Genomic DNA, 19,541 nt, shown 5'->3' with positions numbered 1-19,541 from the left:
CACATGCGCCCCGGGTGTGGGCGAGAGGGATGGCGCGGCCTGCGCGGGAGCACGGGCGGGAGCGAGGCCTGCGTAGCGCGCATGCGCCGACGAAGGGGGCGGGGAGTGCGCGTGCGCAGAACAGTCGCGTCATGGGCGTGTGGGCGCGGAGGGTGCGGCCTACGCATGCGCGGGAGTGTGGGCAGGGCGGAGGGTGCGACCTGCGCGGGGGGAGGGGGGGAAGGGAGGGTGCGGCGGCGGGAGGGGCGGGGCGTGTGCATCGCGGCGGCGCGGTGAGTGAGGGCCGGGGACGGTGGGGCAGGCGCGCCCAAGGCCTTCGTCCCCGCAAGTCCCCTGGCGCCCAGGGGCCTACGCAAGGGTGTGGGGAGCATCTGCGCCCCACCTCCGGCCGAGGCGCGGCCTGCGGATAGCTGTGTCTTAAGCGTGCGCTGGGGGCTGGCTAGCGTCGTTGCCGTCTACGTGGCCTGTTTGGCTCGTGTGAGGCTGTAGATCCTTCCTAAAACACCGTGAAAAGGGCTATTATAGGTTACGCATGGGGAATGCGGGTTCGATTCCCTGCTTAACATATTGCTTGAAGATGATGTGGATAGGCCCTGATCGCATGGTGATGTGTCCCCCTTGGAAAACCATAAGTGCTGGTGAAGGAAAGTTGCTACAAGTATACTTGAAATTGCTAATGTACCTGTAAAGTAGGACATTTAGTTTTAACGTTAACCATCACTTGTGTTTTACTAGCTTTTATTTTTCCTGTATTTTACTGTAATGCATATAATTTAATTTATAGTTTTTCATAACTACCCTCTCTAGTCATTACCCGCTTGTAAGATGTTTTAAAGCCTTTAACTCCTTGCCTAGTAAAGATAAGACAGACCTTGGACAGTCTGAAAAACTCCCTGAGTACATCCCTAATAGCACGAACCTAAAAAACCGAGTGTCTAAGCAGATGCCAGTGTCCAGATAAGTGACTGGAAGCTGGTCTGAACTAACCTTGGAACAAACAGGAGCTGCAGGAGGGATGAGATAACCCTGTGACCAGGGATGGACACGAGGAACCTAAAGTTCACTCACGGGCAGTGAGAGAAAGGCTATGTGGACCCCTAAGGCGGGGAGCAGACCCTCACTCTACTTTTACTACGCATGCTCAGACTAAGTAAATGAATTCTGAGAACCCGTTAGCGTAAGACTGCCTTTTGTAAGAAATCTGATGCATATGTATACTTTTTGTGTATATTAGTCAGAGAGTTTTGTTAGTAAGTGTGGCACTTGTGGTGGAGCAATCCCCAGTGCTGCCCAGCGCTGCAAATAAAGAATCCCTGCTGAACAGTTACACTCAATCCTGACTGTTGAGTGAAGCTCTTTGTTTCACTGGTGTCTATATGTATGGTATGTCTTGCCCATGTAAAAGCCAAGTGTCCAGGTCCAGGAATGCCTCAGGCAATTTGCAGGGGGAGGAAGGGCTGGCTCTCAGCCCCATATAAACTTTTCTGCAAATGGGTGTCAAGGTTGATTTGCAAACCTGAGCTCAAGACAAGGCAGTTGAATGAGATTTAGAGGTTCTCAACAGAGACCAGAGGACAAGGACGGATGCTTTGCTCTGCCTTTCTTCAGCTGATCTCTCCATTTCTCTGTCCATGTCATGCAAGCAGTTGGGGTCGAGTTTTCACAGAGCTGAATCTCTGTGTTTGTTTTTGGACCAGAGGGTTTGGATATGGACATGCTGCACCCCCTTACCCTCCATTTCCATCTGGGATTTCAGCAGGATTTACATCTTCCATCTTCTCCTTATACAATGATTTTTTCATCCTTGAACAGAGGGCAGATTTAACCTTCCTCCTGCCATGGAGTCTCCAGGATACTTGGCTGATCTCTGAACAAACCCTTAAACTTTTGTGGGAAAAGTTGCTTGTCAGGGCATTCTTCTGAGTCCTGAGCCAAAATGTTTGACATGGTAAAATGAAGTTAAAAAACCACAAATGTTTCTAGTCCTAGTCTGTCTGAGGGTGCCTGGGTGAGTCAGGCTGAATGCTGCTTATGGGTTGTTCCCATTCTGGTTGTGACTAGATGTGTCAGGAGCTGCACGTTCAAGTGGAGCCGGGAGGTTTGGGGTGTGCAACCTGTGCCCTGGGGCGGGCAGACTGATGCTCTTTCTTCATTTTTCTTATTATAGAACCTGAACAAAGAAACTGAAAGTGATAAAGCTTTTGTGAACGAGACACCGAAGGCACAAGGTATGATGGTCTCCCTCCTCCCTATGTGTCTGACCATGGCACGGTTAGGTGGGAAGGGAACTCTGGAGACATCTGGGCTAGTCCTCCTCACAGCAGGGCTGACTTATAAGCTGCACCAAGTTGCTCCAGGCTTGTCCAGTTTTGGTTTGAGTATCTCCCAGGATGCAGACCCCACAGCTTATCTGGACCTGTCCCAGGGCTGCAGTGCACTCAGGAGGAAAAATTTTTTCCTTATAGCCAGTCAAGGTTTAGGGAAACCTGTTGCAGCTTGTTCCCGTTGTATTTTGTCCTTTTGCTGTGTGTCTCTGCAAATAGCCTGCCATTTCCAACAGCAGTGTTAATTTTCCAGAAGTTTTTTAATTGTGTTTCATTTGCACTGTAAAAAAGATGAGATTTATTTTGAGAAGCTGTTTGGATGCTTCAAGCTTGTTCTTGCAGCTGTTGAGTTTCTCTTCTCTTGTACTCATTTTTTAGAAACCCAAGATTTATTCACTAAACTGGAAAAGGGTGGAGATGGAAGGGTGAGCTTTGAGGAGTTGCAGTTTGGCTTGTTCAGCCACATGACCACCTTTTTCCAAGGTTCATCAGCATCTCTCAAGCAACGAAGACTCAGCACGTCACAGCATGAGTTGAAAGGCAGAAAGCTTTCTTTGTAAAAAGAATCCTGATTGATGTCCTTGATCTGCAGCTCCTTGAGGTGATTTCAGTTAACTTTGGATAAGGAACCTAAATCATTGCCAGTTCCCTACACAGGACAGTTCCTTTGTCTTTGATGTTTCTACACTGTCCTGCTGGAAATCCAGACATAAATCTAGCCATCGCACTTAGGAAGGTTTCCCCACAAAAAAGGAGGCTAAAGAATGAGTTCTACCAGGAACAATTCAGGCCAAGATGTTTCATTTTACAAGGGAGTGATTTAACAGACATTAGTTTGGCATCTGAGGGTGGTGACTTTGGGAGTTTTCCACTTGTCAGTCAGTTTTTGGGTATGGTCTGGACTTTGGCCACTGCACGGTGACTGAAAGGTTCCACTGGTAGCTGCCCGAGTAGGAACAAACCCTGTGCAGGTGGAGTGTGATGGTAATACAGAACAACAGAAGGCTGTCGAGCCTCCTATTTTTACAGGAGAGAGAGGAATGCATATCCTAGGAGAATGGAAAGATCACCCCAATTCTAACATTGGCTGCAGAGTGCTGACATCTCTGCACCTCTTGTGACTCAGATTCATCCACATTTTTTTTGTTTGATGTAAAATACTTTCCCCATAGTGCTTTTAATTCCAAGGGCTGGCAAGGCATTTGCAAATGCTTTTGAAGTAACTGTGCTTTAAGGCACTAAAGTGTAAGTGAATTGCTGATTACCCTGACGGCCAGGACAACTCCATCCAGGACTCTGAGCAAAACAGCTCCAAAAAAAAAAATGAAAAAAGAAAAAAATAATTGTTTTGGGTTCTTTTGGCTTAAGACTGAGGTAACAGCTCTCTGGAGATAGGCTTCCAAACCTGGTATGAAATCGGTGCTCTTGGAGATATTGCCAGTTTTGTATCAGCTTTCTGGATTCTGCTTTTTGGTTCAGCTTGACTGAATCTCATTTACCTTTGAAGTTGACCTCAACCCAGTTCTAGCTTCTAGATTAAAAAAAATGTTGGCTGGCCGTCCCCATCTGATAGTTTTCACAAGACCTTCTGATGCTCTATAACTTTCCATGTTGGTCTTTCTGTGGATACTGAGTTTTCATGGGTTAGCAGGAAGATCAGAGTGCACGATCTGTGCCTGCCAACCTGTTCCTTGTGGCTGCATTAAGGGCAGCAGCTCAGGACATCTCCCTCCTGGCAGCTTGGGGTTGTTATTAGAATGTTCTCCAATATTGATGGGGTTCCTGGAGCTTCCTTTCAGTATTGAAAGCTGTCAGTTTTTCTCTGCCAGTTTTGCCCCATTGACTTCCCTCCCCTGCTTTTTTCCTCAGCGTCAGAGGAGAGTGCACAGGGAAGCAGTCTGTCCTTCCAGCAAAGATGCTTCCAGCATCTGTTCTCTGGCATCAGCAACAGCACTAGATTCGCCAAGCCTGGACTTGTCATTGCCATGTGAGTCCTGAAAGAACTTGGAGGAGATCCTCAAGATCCAGGGTGCTGCCTTGACCGGTGGTGGCAGGTGAAGTGAGCAGCAAGGCCTTTCAGCAAGCAGCCACCTGGGGTGGACGAGGCACTTGCTGTCAGGTTCATGATGGGATGGCAGGGTTTGGCCACCCCAGGGCTGGGGGAAATCTGGGGTGAGTTATGATCTAGGCCTGTGAGATGGCAGGGGGAATCTCTAAAAGACTGGAGGGTGGTCAGATGGCGTAACAACAGAAGTCCTGTTGGCATTGTTAGAAGTCCTTGCTGTCCTTGCAGAAGCCAAGTAGCAGCACGGAGGAGCAGGTGAGCCTGGCAGAGCTGCCTGCAGCTTTCAACAACACACTCATGGTCCCCAGGAGAGGGCTTCAGCATGCAGCTGTCACGTCCTACGGATACAAACTGCAGTGCCTCAGGTGAGGATGCTGTTCCCTGGGAGGAGGGCCCTTCTGTGGGGTGTGTGAGATGTCTTAATGCACTGCTTGCCGTGCCTGCAGGATCCAGGTGAGGCAGATTGCCAGGGAGAGGGACAAGGCAAGGCTGGACTTGGAGGAAGTGGAGAGACGCTGCCTGCAGCTTGGCAGGGAGTTGGACAAGCAGTACGTCGCTCTCGAGCACACCCAGAGCAAGCTCAAGTAGGAGGGGTCCTTTTGGTGGGGAAGGGAAAGTGGTTTTCCTGTGGGTACCCACAGCTTCTCCATTCCATCCCAGTCTCCCTTTATGAATCTCCCACTTGTTTTGCCATTGTGTTTGTGGCAGAGAAGTCCCTGAAGACCTCCCCACACTACGGTCCCAGCATCCCTCCAACCAAGCTCTCATCTGCTTTGTGCGTGGTGGGAGGGGGTGCCTGGACCTCATGGCCATCTGAGAACATGCTCTGGGTGCCCCAGCCATGCTGCTTTCTCCCCTCAGGGATTTTCAGGCAGATACAGAGGCAAAAGAGCTGCTTTTGCAGCAAGCAGTCAGTCACCAAGCAAAACTGGAGGCTGAGGCCCAGTTCCTCCAGGGCAAAGAGGCCAGCCTGCAAGGGAGACTGAACCACACAATGAAGGTGAGTAAAACTGCCCTGGGTGAAACATCTTCACTTGTTCAGAGGAGGCAAAGCAGAGGTGGTGACAAAGATGGATGGTTTGTGTTGCTCTTGCTAGGAAGGATAGGAGTTTTATGCAGAAAAATCATCAGCCACATCCATACTATTGAATTAAATACAGAGTTGTTCCCTTGCCGTGACATTATTAAACCCCCATATTGTCTGTTGGGAGTGGTTTGACCCTTGCTAACACCTGGACACCTGATGGCTGAGGCTAAAATTGTGCTAGGGACCAAGCAGAGACAATGGAGTCCACGTGCCTGGGATTTTCCCAGTGCTGTTCAGCATAGAAGTACAGACGGAGATAGCTTAGGACTTGCTGCCTTTGTTGGCTGTGAGGGAAATCATAGTTTCGTGAAGCAGAGGTAGAGATGAGCTTGTGGGGCTGTCTAGCTCTTATTCTGCAAAACCCACTCCTGCATCTGTCCTTTGGAGAGACGAGCCAAACTTCAGCCCACGTGGTGTGTACCAGCAGCACGCTGTCCAAAGTGGGGTCTCCTGGGAGCTGTGTTGTTTGGCATGCTGATGTGCCAGTTGTTTTACAACTGATGAACTGGCTGATGAACCCATCCTGTGATGTGAGGACCCACAACATCAGGAGAATCTTCTGCCTTTTGTCTGCAGGAGAACACACAGCTGCAAAACAAGGTCGCAGAGATGGCTGAGAAACTGGCAGCCTCTGAGAAGCTGGTGTTGGAGCTGCAGAAAGAACTCGACTGTGTTGTGAAGGACAAGGTAGCCTTTCTTTGTCTGTTGCAGTTACATAGGAACTTTTCAGGAACTCATCATAAGATTGACCCTTTCCTATGAAATCTTGTGTATTTTGGGTCAGTTGTTATGGTCTCCCCCTCTTTGAACTGTCCTGCACAGTAATGACAACCTGGAAAGAAAAAATATTGGCTTTTAATTTAGGCCTTTCAAAGTTTGAAAAAAAGGAATGAGGAAAGTGTGCAATTGTAGAAAATTCTATGAATTTGAAGTCTTCAACTGTGAACTTTAGAGTTTGGTTTCCAGAAAAGAAAAGCTTTCACAAGTGTTGAAGTAAAGGGTTTTAGTGTCTTCCACTCCAGTGAGGCACCTGGTAAAATGGATCTGGGTAAAGAAATGAGTCTGTGATCTTGTTAGCCAGTTTGGGAAAGCTAGCCTGCCTGTAGTTTGGTGTCTCTCACACATGAAGAAAAATGTTTTTCCTCCCATTTCTGCATCTGACCCGTCCCACAGCTGTCAACAGGAGCCCTTCCATTGAATCTGTGGGTGTAGCACCATGACTCCAGTGCTTCTGTAGAGCTTTTGGCTCTCCATTTGGAGAGGTGATAATTTCCTTGATGAGAAGTGTTTCCCTGTGCTTGTGCAGCTTGGCCAGATGGAGCCCCACAGCCCAGAGCTCCTGAACCAGAGTGAGCGCTTTGCAGAGATTATCCTGGAGTATGAGCAGCAGTGCCAGGTACAGGTGGGCAGCTCCCCAGAAACGCTGTTGTGAAAGTACAGCTCTCATTGGCACATCTGTTGGGCACTTTGGGGAGGGGAGGAAGGAGGCAGCCCTGTTCAGAGGGGATCCCTCTTGCCTTGCTCAGAGTCCTTTGGCAGGAGGCAAAGTGCCCCCAGCCTGTCTCCTTGCTCCTGCAGCCCTCTATGAGTTGGTTCCCTTGCTGGGATACTGGCAGAGGGGAGTAGGGGTGGGCCACAAAATCCTCCCTTCCTGCTACTCTGTAGCCCCATGCTATTTTGTTTGGGAACCATGTAGCTCTGTGTATAAGGACAGACCACCCTGGGCTCTGTTGCATTTCTTCTCGAATGCAAAGAGAAAGCTGTTCTCCTGCTTTGGAAAGCATGTTATCACTTAAATTCTTCTATCTTTTTGTTTTTCCCTTCCTCCTTCTTGCCCCCCCCTTTAACAACCCATACAAAACCTGCTGCTGCTGGACTCTGCTAGAGAGTCAAGGTGAGCCTGTCCAGGTACCTGGTGTGTGTGTGGTCCAGGCACTGATGCTGTGTGTGTCATACCTCCTGCAGGGTGCTGTGCTCCTGCTCAGAGCTTTGGGCTCCCTGGGACGTGAGCACTGTTCCCCTTCTCTTGTTTTTAAGTGACTTAGGTTATCTTGCATGTTATAAATTGCTGGGTGCTCTGTGACTTGGCTCCCGAGTCCTGTGCTTACTGGATTGCCCATTTGTTTCTGAGTGCTATGTGTGACTGGGGAGCACCACTGAGTAGAGATGGTGACTTCTCCCCTCATCAGGGGCTGAAATATGCATTTTCAGCAAAGCTCTTTTCATGGATGCAGCAGACAGCCCCTCCTGAAGCTATAATTAAAGGCAAACATGCTGGAGTACTATCAAGCGCAGCATTGCTCCAGATGGCACCAGAGGGTTGAAGATGCTTGGTGCTGCGATTTTTCCTCCCATTGAGCAGCTCCAGAGTTGTCCATGAGAGTGCTGGTGGATGGAGAGGTTCAGCCTTCAGGCTGCAGCTGCCCCTGGGAAGGCACCCACTTGGGTTTATCCTTTACACTTGTTGAATGCTGTCAGCCCCCCTCCTCCTCTGCTCTCCTGTTTGAAATGGAGATTAAACAAACTGGGTTTGCATTTGTCTAGACCTGCTCAATAATATTTATTACTATTTGGAAGCATCCTAGTGCATAGTCTCTTGTAGCACATCAGTTTTCTGGGTGGCAGCATATGGAATATAATTTGATGTTTGCTCAAAGTGAGCAGTCCAGAGGGAGGCAGGATGCCTTCTATGCTATTGCTTCCAGTACGGGATGGAAGGTGTGAAGTGAAACAAGCAGTTGCCAAGCTCCAGACCCCTGTGTGGAAGTGGCTCATTGCACTGCCATGGTGGCTCATAGCATGGTGTTCAGCTGTGGGACCCCTGGCTGCAGGCTGATGTTGGCACTGAGGCGGGATAAACTCCTGTGCTGGCCTCTGAGGGTTGTCTCTCTGCTAAGCAGGCAGCAGGACCTGCCTCATGCTTTCCATGGGGTCAGCACCTTCTTGCCTTGCTTTATTCCTTCTGCAATCTGGAAATGTTCCCTTCTGGAGCCCTGTGGGACTTGCTTCACCATAAATCCTGCTGTCACTTGGTCTGCATACAGTAGTGCTTGTTAGCCAGCCCAGATACCCACAGGAGTGTCTTGAGAATGTAAATGCAAACCTCTGGGATATGTGAGGGATTGTACTGAGATCACGGTGTTTCTTGTGTGTTGCTTGCTAGCAATGGTTGTGTTTAGGTCAGGAGGGGTCTCAGGAGGTCAAACCCTCCAAGGTGTTTGCAGAAACCCCTGGTATTGTGTGCTTTTGCATGCAGGGGCAGTTGCTTGTGGCTCTTCATGCTTTACAGTGTCCAGTGATGGTGACAGCAGTAATCTGGTCTTGTTTTTCTTCTCTGGCTCTTCCAAAATCTCTCTTCTTCCTTTGGGAAGGAGGAAGATCCCTCTGTTTTATTCTCAGACTGTGCTGGCGAGGGGGCTCTGCTCTTCATGCTGCAAGAGACCCTGAGTACACATGGCTGCTGGGAGCCGTGGGTGCTCAGCCCCCCACAGCCGTGGGGAGCTTTGGAGCAACATCATGACCTGCCTCTGCTTCAGGTGCTGTGGGACCAGAATGGAGTGCTGCGAAGGGAGCTGGAAAGGCTGCGTTTACAGCTATGGGAGAGCAGGGCTGAGAGAGGGCTGCCGACAGGAGGTAAAATGTGGGAGGGGTCGATGCCTCTCCATCTTAGCAAGAACAAGATTCCCTCTGGATTGGAGTTGCCATGGGAGTGTGGGGCGGCTTGTTGTGCCTGAGCTGCTGCTGCCAGTTCTGGTACTGCGCAGCCCTGGGAAGGAAGAAGGGGGGTGATGGGTGGTGAGGAGGAGGAGAGATGGAGGAAAGGAGGCTCTTCCAACTCGAAAGCTGGTGATGGTGACCTGTGAACTAGACAGCTGGGAGTGAACGGGCCGATTTTCACTTTTGAGGATGTTGAGGAAACACAATATAATAAAGAAGAAGTAGCCCCAAACTGTGGGTTGGGAGGTTCAGGTTGAACATTAAGAAACAACTTCTGGCCCAGAGGGGTGATGCAGCCCTGAGACTGGTTGCCAGATAGATGGGGGATCTCCATCTTTTGGGGTTGTATGGGCTTGACTGGATGAAGCTGCAGACATCCTGATCAGGACAGCTGTCCTGTCTTGTAGGCCTGTCCTCACAGGGCTCCTCTCTGCCAGTGCGCCGCTATTCCAGCCCTCTGCTTCCCCCTTCTGTGTGCACAGAGACATCACTCTCAGTGGAGCAGCTCGAAGAGCAGCTGCGGGACCTGAAGGTGCAGCTGGGAACCAAGGTGAGGGGGATGGGGGGTGATGTCCTGACTTCTTGGCACAACTGCTTGGTAAGCACCCTGCTACAGTATGGCTGATGGGATATCTGCTCCGGGAGGGTTGCTGAAAGGTTCAGACTGGGGAGCAGGGTGGTACCTTGTCTCTCTGCTGGAGTTACTGTATGTGCTTCCCCAGCCCATCTTAGCTGGTGGGAGGGTTTGGAGCCATGACTGGCTGGCAAAGGCTTTGTGGAAGTCTTGTCACCTTGCAAAATGTTTGTATGGGTCTTGCTCCTTATGGGCAACCAGAGATTAACTCTACTCAGTGTTGCTGTTGCAGTAGAACCAGCAACAGGACCAAGAGGAGAAGTAGCCAGGTGTCTCCTGAGGGCATGGTGGGGCGTCAGAGTCCTGTCTCCCTGGGCTTGCAGCACACTTTTAACCTGCTTGCCCTAAGGTGCCAGTGTGAGCCCAGCCCTCCCTTTAGACGTCAATGAGTGCTCACGTGAGAGGCCTCAGTTTCCACCTTCACTCCTCCTTTTACTGCTGAACTGAGAGGTCGGGGTTGCTTGCTGGGTTTCCACTGCAGCACTGCAAGAGTAAATCCTAAACTGCCACAGGTGAGGAACAGTGCAAGGAGCACAAAGCTGCTTGCAGATCTTCTGCCAGGCTTTACAGTCCTGCCTTTGTGCTCATCAAATCCTGGAGTTTCTAGTGTTTACAGGGGAGCCATGGGGAGCAGCAGCTACTCACCACCACGTCCTGGACAAGGGACCACTCTGCAGGGTGGAGGAAGGATGTGAGGAGCAGTGGCAGATGGTGCCCTGGCCTCTCCCTTTTCCTCTCTGGGGTCCCTTGCAAACAAGGAGAAAGGGGAGAACTGTGCTGCTTGCTGGGAAGAGCTGGGACCCACTGATATCTGCTTATTAGAGGCTGCTGCCATAATTCAGTAGGGACCAGAACTGCTTGAAGAGTGTCCCCTGTTGAGAGGAACCAATAGATCAGTCTGAGCCAGAGCTATTGGAGGAGACGGAGCTCTTGGGAGCATGATGCTAATATCCAATTCCTGTCTCCTCCCAACAGATAAACTCTGACAAGGAGGAAATCGAGTTAATGAGGAAAAACTTTGAGAGAAGGAAGAAAGACAATGAGGAAAGCTTCAAGGCTGGGATGCACAAGATGAAAGACCAGAAAAGAGACCTGGAAAAAACAGTTGCAAAGGACTGGGCTGTAATTGATAGCCTGAAAGAGCAAAAATGTGTGTGGAGCCTGGAGCTGGAGGAGAGGTTTGAGATGGAGCAGGCCAGAGTGGGACAACAGCACACTGAAGACATTTACCATCCAGGGCAGCAGCTGGACCAGGGGGAAGAAGAGCTGAGGATGCAGCACAGGGACAGAGAGAGCCTGAGGTCTGGCACCATTCTCTTTCTGGGGCTAAGTGGGAGACTAAGGGTGCATCCCCTGCGCAGTTTGGAAGAAAATCTGGGCAGTATTGCAGGGCTGCAGCTGTTCGAAGTGGGACGTCTAAACTCCCCTTACATGAGTGCTTTTATTTCAAGACTTTAAGTTTCCCGACATGTTCAACAAGCTTGTGCCAGAGTCAGTGCCCAGCAAAGACTGTATCTCAAAACAGCGAGAGAAATAAGAGAGCTTTCATCAGTGTTTTCTTACTATCTCTCTCTTTCTTGCTTCTTCAGCAAACCTGCCTCTATTTGCTAGATCAGCACAACCTGCTGTCTTAAAAGCAGCAAAAAATGGCTTAAATTTCTCTGTATAGCCAAAACAGACTGGCTTGTGGGAGAGTAAGGTTGTCACTAAATGGCTGTTCCTCTTCCTTTCCTGTGCTTGTGGTGCCAGTTCTGCAGCCTCCCCAGGGGCCAGAATGGCCTTGCAGAGGAGACTGGAGAGGAATTGGACAAGAAACTGTTGCCTGGCCATGCCTGCTCCCTCCTGTGTCCCAGCACACCCTACCACATCCCGGGACATTCCTCCTGCCTCTTCCCTGCTGTGTCTCCCTTCAGGACCAGAGTCCCCTTCAGCAATACACAAGTGTATTTTGCTAGGTCGTTATCCCTGTTTTAGGGCTGAGGAGCTGAAATACGGGGTAGGTGTGGGAGAAGGGAGGTGACTTAGCTGAAGTCTGTGGTAGACTAGGGGAATAAACCCAAATAACAGGAATACAATACATTAGAGCTGTGTTACCACCATCTCTGGTGAATGGTAGAGGGACTGGCTGTAGCGGAGAGCTTTCAGAGTTGTTGAAAACATCTGATGGATAAGTCTGAGAAGTGCAAAATGGCATGGGAACTTTCTGTAATGTTTAAGTAATTGCCTTGACTTTGCAACCTGAAGAAAACTTTGCATTGCCTCTCCAGAAAAAGCATGTTCTGAGGCTGGCTGAGATTTTCAAGCTGCGTTACCGCATCCAGGTCAACAAAATGGTTTTTATCTTTAGGAAGGTTGCAGAGCATAATCAGGAGCTGTTATGGAGTGAATGCCAGCGTGAGGACAGCTGTAAGGCTTTGTTGCAGCAACATTGGTCTGAGAGGAGGTGATTTCCCAATGATGAAGGCTCCAAGGGGAGCAGTGTGCCCAGGAGAGAAGCGTGCCCAGGAGAGCCAGCAGTGGAAATGGAAGGAAAAGGACATGGTCTGTGGAAGAAGAGGCAGCTAAAGTTGGAAGAGAAGGTTAATGAGGAACAAGTCAAGATGTGTGAAATGCTGGCTGTTGGGAAGAAGAAAAGTAAAAAAGCACCAGGATGAAATGGGAGTAATGCAGAGATTGTGGGGCTGAAGGCTCTGGTGTTGGAAGGGATAAAGTGTCTGGAGAGCTGCCCTCTGGGGGGAGAAGGAGCAGGTCCCCAAGGCTCAGATGAGCAGGTAGACCAAGGTCTCCTGTTGCAACCTCAGCACTGAAGGAGCAGAGAAGAAATGAAAAATTATGTGATGGACAGAGCAGTGCAGACAGTGTAGATGTCTGTTGCAGTGAATGGCCTGCTCAATCTAGAAGCTGGAGCCAAAGCTGAAGGCATTTGTCAAGGAGAAATGAAATCTTGATAGGCAAGGGGATGTGCTTGGGAAGTGTCAGAGAAAGCAAAGGTTGCCTTCACACAGCAGACACAGCAGCATGTCAGGGCATAGACAGACTTCATCTGGAGGGCAAGAAGAAAAAAAGCCCTGGGAGACAGAGTGGCACAGCAGCATAGGAGGAAACATGACATTCAGGCTGTCAAAATGGAGCTGGAGAGGGAAAGAAACAGGGTGAATCTGGGGCTGATGCAGCTCAGAGATGTTGTGTGCTGCATGGAAAATTAACCCAGAGCTCAAGAGAGTGGCAGGTTTGAGCGCAAAGGCAGTTTGCAGAACTAACACAGTGCTGCTGCTGCTGCTGCAAAAAAAGCAGATGCCTTGTGAAACACAAGGCTGCTTAACAACATGATGGTCCAAGACACTCTAACAGCAGTTGTGTTCTGTCTTGCTGTCCCCCACGTGTCTTCTACTAACCATGATAGTGTGGTCAGAGAGCTGGGATGTGCTCATGTGGCTCTGTCTGACTGTGCACTCCTCTGCCTTGTACAGCTGTACATGGGTTTTCGAGATGCTACAGGAAGCACAGCATAGGAATCCTGATGTAAAACTGACTCAGAAAGCAGCTGCTGTGAGGAGCGTCCTGCCAAGCAGGGGGAGTGAATGCCACACACACAGCCCATGCACTAGTCCTCTTGCTTGCTGGCTTGGAGAAGAGAGGGAGAACTTCCCCACACAGCTTCTCTGCCTCCCACATGCGGTGCCGTGTTGTCAGCAACTGCAATTCTGTCCTCCCTGTCGGGATGGACAGTCCATTCTCCTCTGCTCTCCCCTGAGGAATTTGGGTCCTGTGTGGACCTGGGGTTTAGCAGTAGTTATTGGATAAGACTGTTTGTTTAACACAGGACTAAGCTTCCTTCCCACAAATGCCTCATGGGAGACTGGGAGTACCAGTAGGAGTGGAAGGATAATGAGGCAGAGAGGCTGCCTTGGATTGGAGGTTGTAGCTGTTGTGTCCAGAACTGTAAAATCACAGAGGCCTCATAAGCAAGCTGGCTTCTCCAGATGTGGCTCTATTGCAGTTGAGGGGTTGGGCTCACCACCTGGTTATCCTGTGATGAAGTCTCAGTGTGTCTTGATGAGCCAAATCACTTTGTTTCCACTCCTTGGCAGGCCTTCAAAATAATTCCAGCCAGCTGGAAGCCACACAAATTCAGGGTCTGGTGCTATTTGTCCTTACTCCCCTTCATTTTCCTTGCCTTGAAGACCTGCTCCTTCTCTACCAATGTTTTTATTGTCCCCACATGTTTTACGTGAGTTTTTGGTTGGTTGTTTCTCAGATTCCTTTAGTTCTTGCTGTCTTTGCAAACCAAATGGGAATAGAGCAGGGAACCAGCATAGAAGAGCAAACTGGGCTTTTGCATGGTTTTCTCTCCCTGCAGGGGAGAGCTGTGCCAGCTGCTGGAGAACAGCTTGCTGAAAAGTCGACTTGGGAGACTCCAGCAAGAGCTGAGGCTAGCAAAGGAGAAGGGCAGTGAACATGAAGAGTAAGAGAGGAGCCAGCTGTGGAAGGCTGGCAAATGGGTGGATAGCTAATTCTTGTAAAAGGAATAGCCACTCAGGTGCATTTACCAGATCTCAGCTGGCTCAACTTGCCTTTTCTTTTCTCGTTTCTGAGCAAGCCAGCACTCTCACACCCTTTGCTCCTCGCAAAAGCAGCCAATGCTGGGATGGGCTTGGTGAGCCAAAGGCTTGGACAGGCCAGAGCACAGGGTCTGGAGCCGGCTTTGGGGAAGTCTGTGGAGATGGGTATGCTGAGGGAGGAAAGGATGGGCTTCTTCGCTACACAAACCTTTTGGCCAGTTTCGCCTTAGGAAGCTTGAGATAGGTTCTGGGGTCACCTACTGAGCCATAAATCCAAGGAGAGCCAGGTTTCTGGTGTGGATGGTCCCAAGAGTCTCCTAAGCTGGCTCTCCCATTGTTCATCCCCTGATTTTTAGACCTCTGACAATGTTGCAGGACTTCGAGTGTCCCCAGCTGCCTGCCCTGGGCTGGGCCGACTCACCTGTTGGGGCAGAGATGCCTGATGCACGCCTGAATCAGTTCAGGACCATATCCGTTTTGGCCTGGCTTTGCTTTATGTTGCAGGCCAAAACCAGATGTGTGGCTCCCCAAAATGGGGCCTTTCTCTGGGGGGCAATGGTTTGCTGCTCTCTGGCCTGAAGCTGACTGCATCCCTCTCCCTGACAGGAAACACGTGAGCGAGTTGGGCAGAGAGAAGGTGGAGGAGCTGGCTGAAATAACAGAGTTAACAGTGTCGGTAAGGAGCTGTTACACTAATTGACAGGCTCTTGGCTGAAGGATTTAGGAGGACAAAAAACTACATGTGCTTATAGAGGAGAAGGGAATATTTGTTTCAAACATTCAAACTCAGTCTTGCTTTGAAGAATCAGCTTCATTTTATAGCTTGTCAAGTAGAAAAGATTTGAGTGACAAAAGCCAGGGAAGGTCTTATAGAAGGGAAGGTTACTACAAAATCTCTAATGAGATTGACTTTCTCTCAGAGATTTTTCTCACTCCCAGTCTCAAACCCACATGCTCAGGAGCCCTTGGCAAGGTGTGCGCACAAGGCCTGGCTGGGATTGCTTGTGTGCAACATGAACGAGGGTTGCAGGCTGTTAGTTCCTCACCGTGTTCCTGGGATTCCTCGTGACTGGGAACCACAACCTGTTTTTTTGAAAGTGTCTTTGGTACTCTTTGGGGCCATAAGCCACAGCAGGGTGGCCTTTGCTGGCTTCAGCTTCTGTTAACCTTGAGCCACACACCTGCTGCCCACCTTCAGCCACAAACCTAATGCCCACTGTCTGCTTTTCCTCCTCCTGAGCGCCTGCAAGGCCCTGCAGTGACAGTGGTGTTCCTGAGTGGGAACCCAGCGGGGACAGCATGGGACAGGTTAAGTCTCTGTTGCCTCTCTTCCCACCCCAAGCCTCTGTGCATTAATTGTTTTTTCCTCAACCTTTTCCAGAATGAGAAGAACAAGGTGGGGGTCTCCCACCTAAATGTCAAGATGCGTCAGCTGGGCCCTGAACTCGCTGAGCACAAGACTGGCCACAGTGCTGGCCCTGGCCCTGTCCAGCTGCAGAGCCAGAGGCTGGCGGAGGCCGAGTGGCTACAAGGAACAGAGGCGGCCGCGAGGCTGGAGCACCACCAGCATCATGCAGTGTGTTGGATGGAGACAGAGCTGCTCCAACAGCAGCTCAAGGCCTCACAAGAGAAGGTGGGTGTCACTCAATTGGTAGCAGGGTGGCAGGCTGCTGAGTGGTCCCTGTGATGTTGGTCTTGTCCTGATCAGGGCAGTATTGGACACCTTCCCCAGGCAGAAAGGACTGTCCTCTTCCTCTTTGTAGGGGACAAAGGCCTTGCCCTCCCACTTAGATATGTCTGAAGCCAGTTCAGGTGCAGCTTGGGACCAGGTCCTTGCTTGCAGCTGCCCCTGCGGTGTCCCACTGTCCTTGTCCTGTGCAGGCTGGCTGGGCAGAGGAGATGGAGGCTGAGTGGAGGTGGTTCACACAGGAATGCCAGGAGCTGTGGCTCCTCACAGCTCAGCTGACAGAGGAGCTAGAGGAGTGGCAGAATCAGGTAGGGGCTGGGCAGGGATGACAGGGGCCAGGCAGACCATGTCTGAAGGGAGGGAACAAGGGGAGCAGGGGAACAAGAATCACTAGGGTAGAGGAAAGCCAATGTGAGAAACCTCCAAATATGCTAATATTCATCTCCTGCCTTCTACTCTGGGAACAGGCTCAGGGACTGGCTTTCCAGAGTGCAGCTTGCCCATGCCAGCCACCCTTAGGTAGCCCGAGGGCAAAGCTGGGCTAGACCTGCTTCCCAGTACGAGGTTTGCCCTTGGCTGGTGGCAGGAAGCAGAGGACATGTAGTACAGGCAGGAATTGAATCCCAGCTTGCCTGGGATGTACCTAAGAACAAACCCATGTGAGCAGCCCCCTGTGCCTCCTGCCGTTGCGGGCCTCGCTGCTAGGACTCCTTCCCAGAGGATCCTTCCAGCAACTCCTGCTCCTCACTGCTCAGCAAGGGGAGCATCTGTTAGGAAGGGGTCCCTCTTTCTCCTCTTGCAGCGCTTGGTGCTTTCCATCCCTGACTTTGTAGGCTGCCCGGCAAGCACCACTCCCATGGTCCTGCTGCTCTGCTGTGGCCATGCTGGTATGAGAGCTGAGGCGGGGACTGAGGGTGCTTCCTAACCTCTCCCCTCACCTGCGGCACACTTTGTGCCTGTCCCATTGCTGGTACAAAGCTGTAACCAGCTATTGGCTTTCTGTGTTACAGCTCTTAGAAGCCAAAGCAAGCCTGAGCCTGGCCCAGTCTTGGCACGCTCTGCAGTTGCAGCAGGCCAAGGCCCAGATGAACAACATGGTGCCAAAGAAACTCTTTGAGCAGCTGCAAACCAGCTTGAGAGAGGAACAGTGCAAGGCTCAGCAGCTCCAGGAAAACCTCCACCGGCAGGCTGAGCAGATGTGCAGGCAGCTGGTCAGGACCCAGGTAAGCAGGGAATTGCAGAAACACAGTCAAGGGTACTGGGGAGAGAGCACTGACAGCCTGGAAGGCAGCTGTGGTCAAAGCCGCCAGAGGTTTGGGTGGAAGATGCTATATATCAAGAGCCCATGTGGAAAACACACTTGATCTTCAAATTCAGCTGCAATTTTCATTCCTCATGAACCCTGTCACCACCCTGCACTGAAACAGGAGCCCTCCCCACTCTAATCCGCCTACCCCAGACCAGATACCTTGTGCCTAGAGGAGGAGTTACCCAGGGAGACACTCTGTGTTGGCTCAGGTTGGGGAAAGAAAGTTTGACCCCTCTATGTGGAGATGTAGCCTTCACAGAGTGGGGTGGTTTTACCTTTAGGGCACTGGGCAACAAGGTGTTGGGTTTTTGTGAGTTTGTCCTTTGTTTCAGGACACTGTGATTCAATTGAACTAACTTGGGCAAAAATGGAGTAAATTATAACCTAAGGAATAAAAATGAGCAGACACAAAAGCTGCATCCAAGGAAATTCTGTCTCTTGCTGGCCTTTTCTGGACACAGCTGAGAGAGGCGAGGGCATTGGCTTGTTTTTATAGAAAACATTGCTGGGAAGTATGTGTCTTGTCTTAAAACTGGTTGGTGCTGACCTAGGGAATGTTGTACTGTTCTAGACACTTGTCCCACTGCTCTCTGCAGCCTGCACCACCTCTGCTGATCCCCCCATGCTCTCCTTCAGGGAGCATGAAGGTCTGCGAGTGGGTTGCCAGGGGCCAGGTGAGTGCTGGGCCAACCCAAGTTAGGCTTTGTTGCCTGCTGCAGGAGGAACACAGGCATCTGCTGCAGGCAGCTGTGGAGCAGGCAGAGGGGCTGGAGCATAGTCTGAGAAGTGCTGAAGCTGTGCTGGCGGAGAGGGCAGCTCAGCTCAAAGACACCCAGGTGAGTGCAAAAGTGGTTAGTGCTGCCTGTGCCTGCCTGGCTGGGACCCCTGTGTGGGAATGCTGAACCTTCAGCCTCCTGTCCCTGCTTGTAGGCCCAACTCTCCAGGAACAAACTTCTGATTGAAGACCTCCGTGAGGAGAACAGGAGGTTTGCAATAGCCCTGCAGGCAGCTGAGCTGAAGCAGAAGAGCACTGAGGAAAAGAACAAGCTGTTGGAGGAGCAAGCCTCAGCTCTGAAGCAGCTCATCGGAAAAATCACACCAGCATCTTTGAGTGGATGATGGGACATCCGGTGTGGCAGCCTGTACTGGTCTTGACTGGGGTTTGTCAGGTGCAGAAGGGGAGGTGCGGCTGGTTTGGAAAATCAGCCTTGTCATCTCTGGTCTTGCCAGGATTTTCCTGGGTAGAAAGTAGAAAACGGAGAAAGAAATTGGTCCTGTGGATAGCTGAATTTTCCTACTGAAAGCACCAGCTTTGCTGCCTTTTTCAGCAGAAGAGTGTGCTGTTGTAAGTCAGATCTGTCTCAAGGCAGCCATCCCACAGGACCTGCCTGCACTCTGGCAGTGTGTTTGGTGGTGGTGCAGATGCTCCCTCTCTGCGGAGGATTTGCTGTTGGCATCGCGCTGTTACAGCTGGAAAGCCAGGGCAGGAGGGCTTACAGGTTCCTCCATCCAGCTCACTCCAAGCAGGAAAGCTGTGTTGTGGCATTAAAATGTTTGCAATATTACAGCACCTCCTACCATCTCCAGTCTGCTCTGTATTTCAGTAGCCTTCCTCAGCTGTTGTTGAACTTTTATTCTCTACAGCTTCTTTTGGGCTCTAGGAGACTGGCCCTCCTAAAGCCTGAGCCTAGGATCCAAACCAAACTTGCCAGATTGTTGTCTCTGCAGTGAACAGGACAGAGGGGCTGAGGGAAGAGCCATCTTTCAGTTTGAGCCTCCAAGGCTTGGGGCAGGCTTGGTGACCCCCACTCAGCACTGCACTTCTTTAAAGGAGACCAGGAGACATGGTAAGTGACCTGTGTCATCTTGCATTCCTTGCCGGCCTTCACAGAGTCAGTGAGTACTGCTCTTGCCAAAGTAAGTTGTCTAAAAGGCCACAAAGCCAAGTATTTGCATCAGCAAATGCCAAATTTATTGATCTGCCCAGGGTGTTACCCTCTGCATGGAGAATACATCATCACGGTGCCCCTGCCTCGCAGTGCAGAGCAGAGGGTGTTTACGTGGGGGCTGTGGTTGCCACTGGCTGTGAAAGGGCTTCTTTGGGGCTATGGAGACTACTGTACAAGAGATTAGACAAGCCTGACTGGATCAGGGTA

General features: G+C 50.7%; 1 protein-coding gene across 12 annotated transcripts; it reads left to right on the top strand.

Annotated features, from left to right (window-relative positions):
* Positions 1–243: 243 nt before the first annotated feature.
* Positions 244–18,955, top strand: NINL (ninein like). Of its 12 annotated transcripts, none has more exons than XR_012622363.1 (17): positions 244–272; positions 2,168–2,228; positions 2,703–2,925; positions 4,194–4,311; positions 4,618–4,754; positions 4,836–4,973; positions 5,251–5,389; positions 6,053–6,163; positions 6,783–6,878; positions 9,013–9,109; positions 9,601–9,743; positions 10,803–11,128; positions 14,996–15,065; positions 15,771–16,022; positions 17,087–17,299; positions 18,086–18,221; positions 18,316–18,454. XR_012622363.1 is itself a non-coding variant. In XM_074817372.1 (17 exons), exons 5-17 carry the CDS (start codon positions 4,687–4,689, stop codon positions 18,502–18,504), a joined length of 2,046 nt encoding a protein of 681 aa, XP_074673473.1. In that variant the 5' UTR covers positions 244–272; positions 2,168–2,228; positions 2,703–2,925; positions 4,194–4,311; positions 4,618–4,686; the 3' UTR covers positions 18,505–18,955. The 12 variants fall into 12 exon arrangements, 10 of the variants coding, with proteins under 10 accessions (XP_074673473.1, XP_074673472.1, XP_074673474.1 ...); XR_012622364.1 differs by having other exon boundaries at positions 18,296–18,420; XM_074817372.1 differs by having other exon boundaries at positions 4,836–4,937; positions 17,982–18,221; positions 18,316–18,955.
* Positions 18,956–19,541: the final 586 nt, after the last annotated feature.

This window comes from Strix aluco, chromosome 3, assembly GCF_031877795.1.
Source record: "Strix aluco isolate bStrAlu1 chromosome 3, bStrAlu1.hap1, whole genome shotgun sequence".
Taxonomy (NCBI): domain Eukaryota; kingdom Metazoa; phylum Chordata; class Aves; order Strigiformes; family Strigidae; genus Strix; species Strix aluco.
This window is presented reverse-complemented; position numbering and strand designations above follow the sequence as displayed.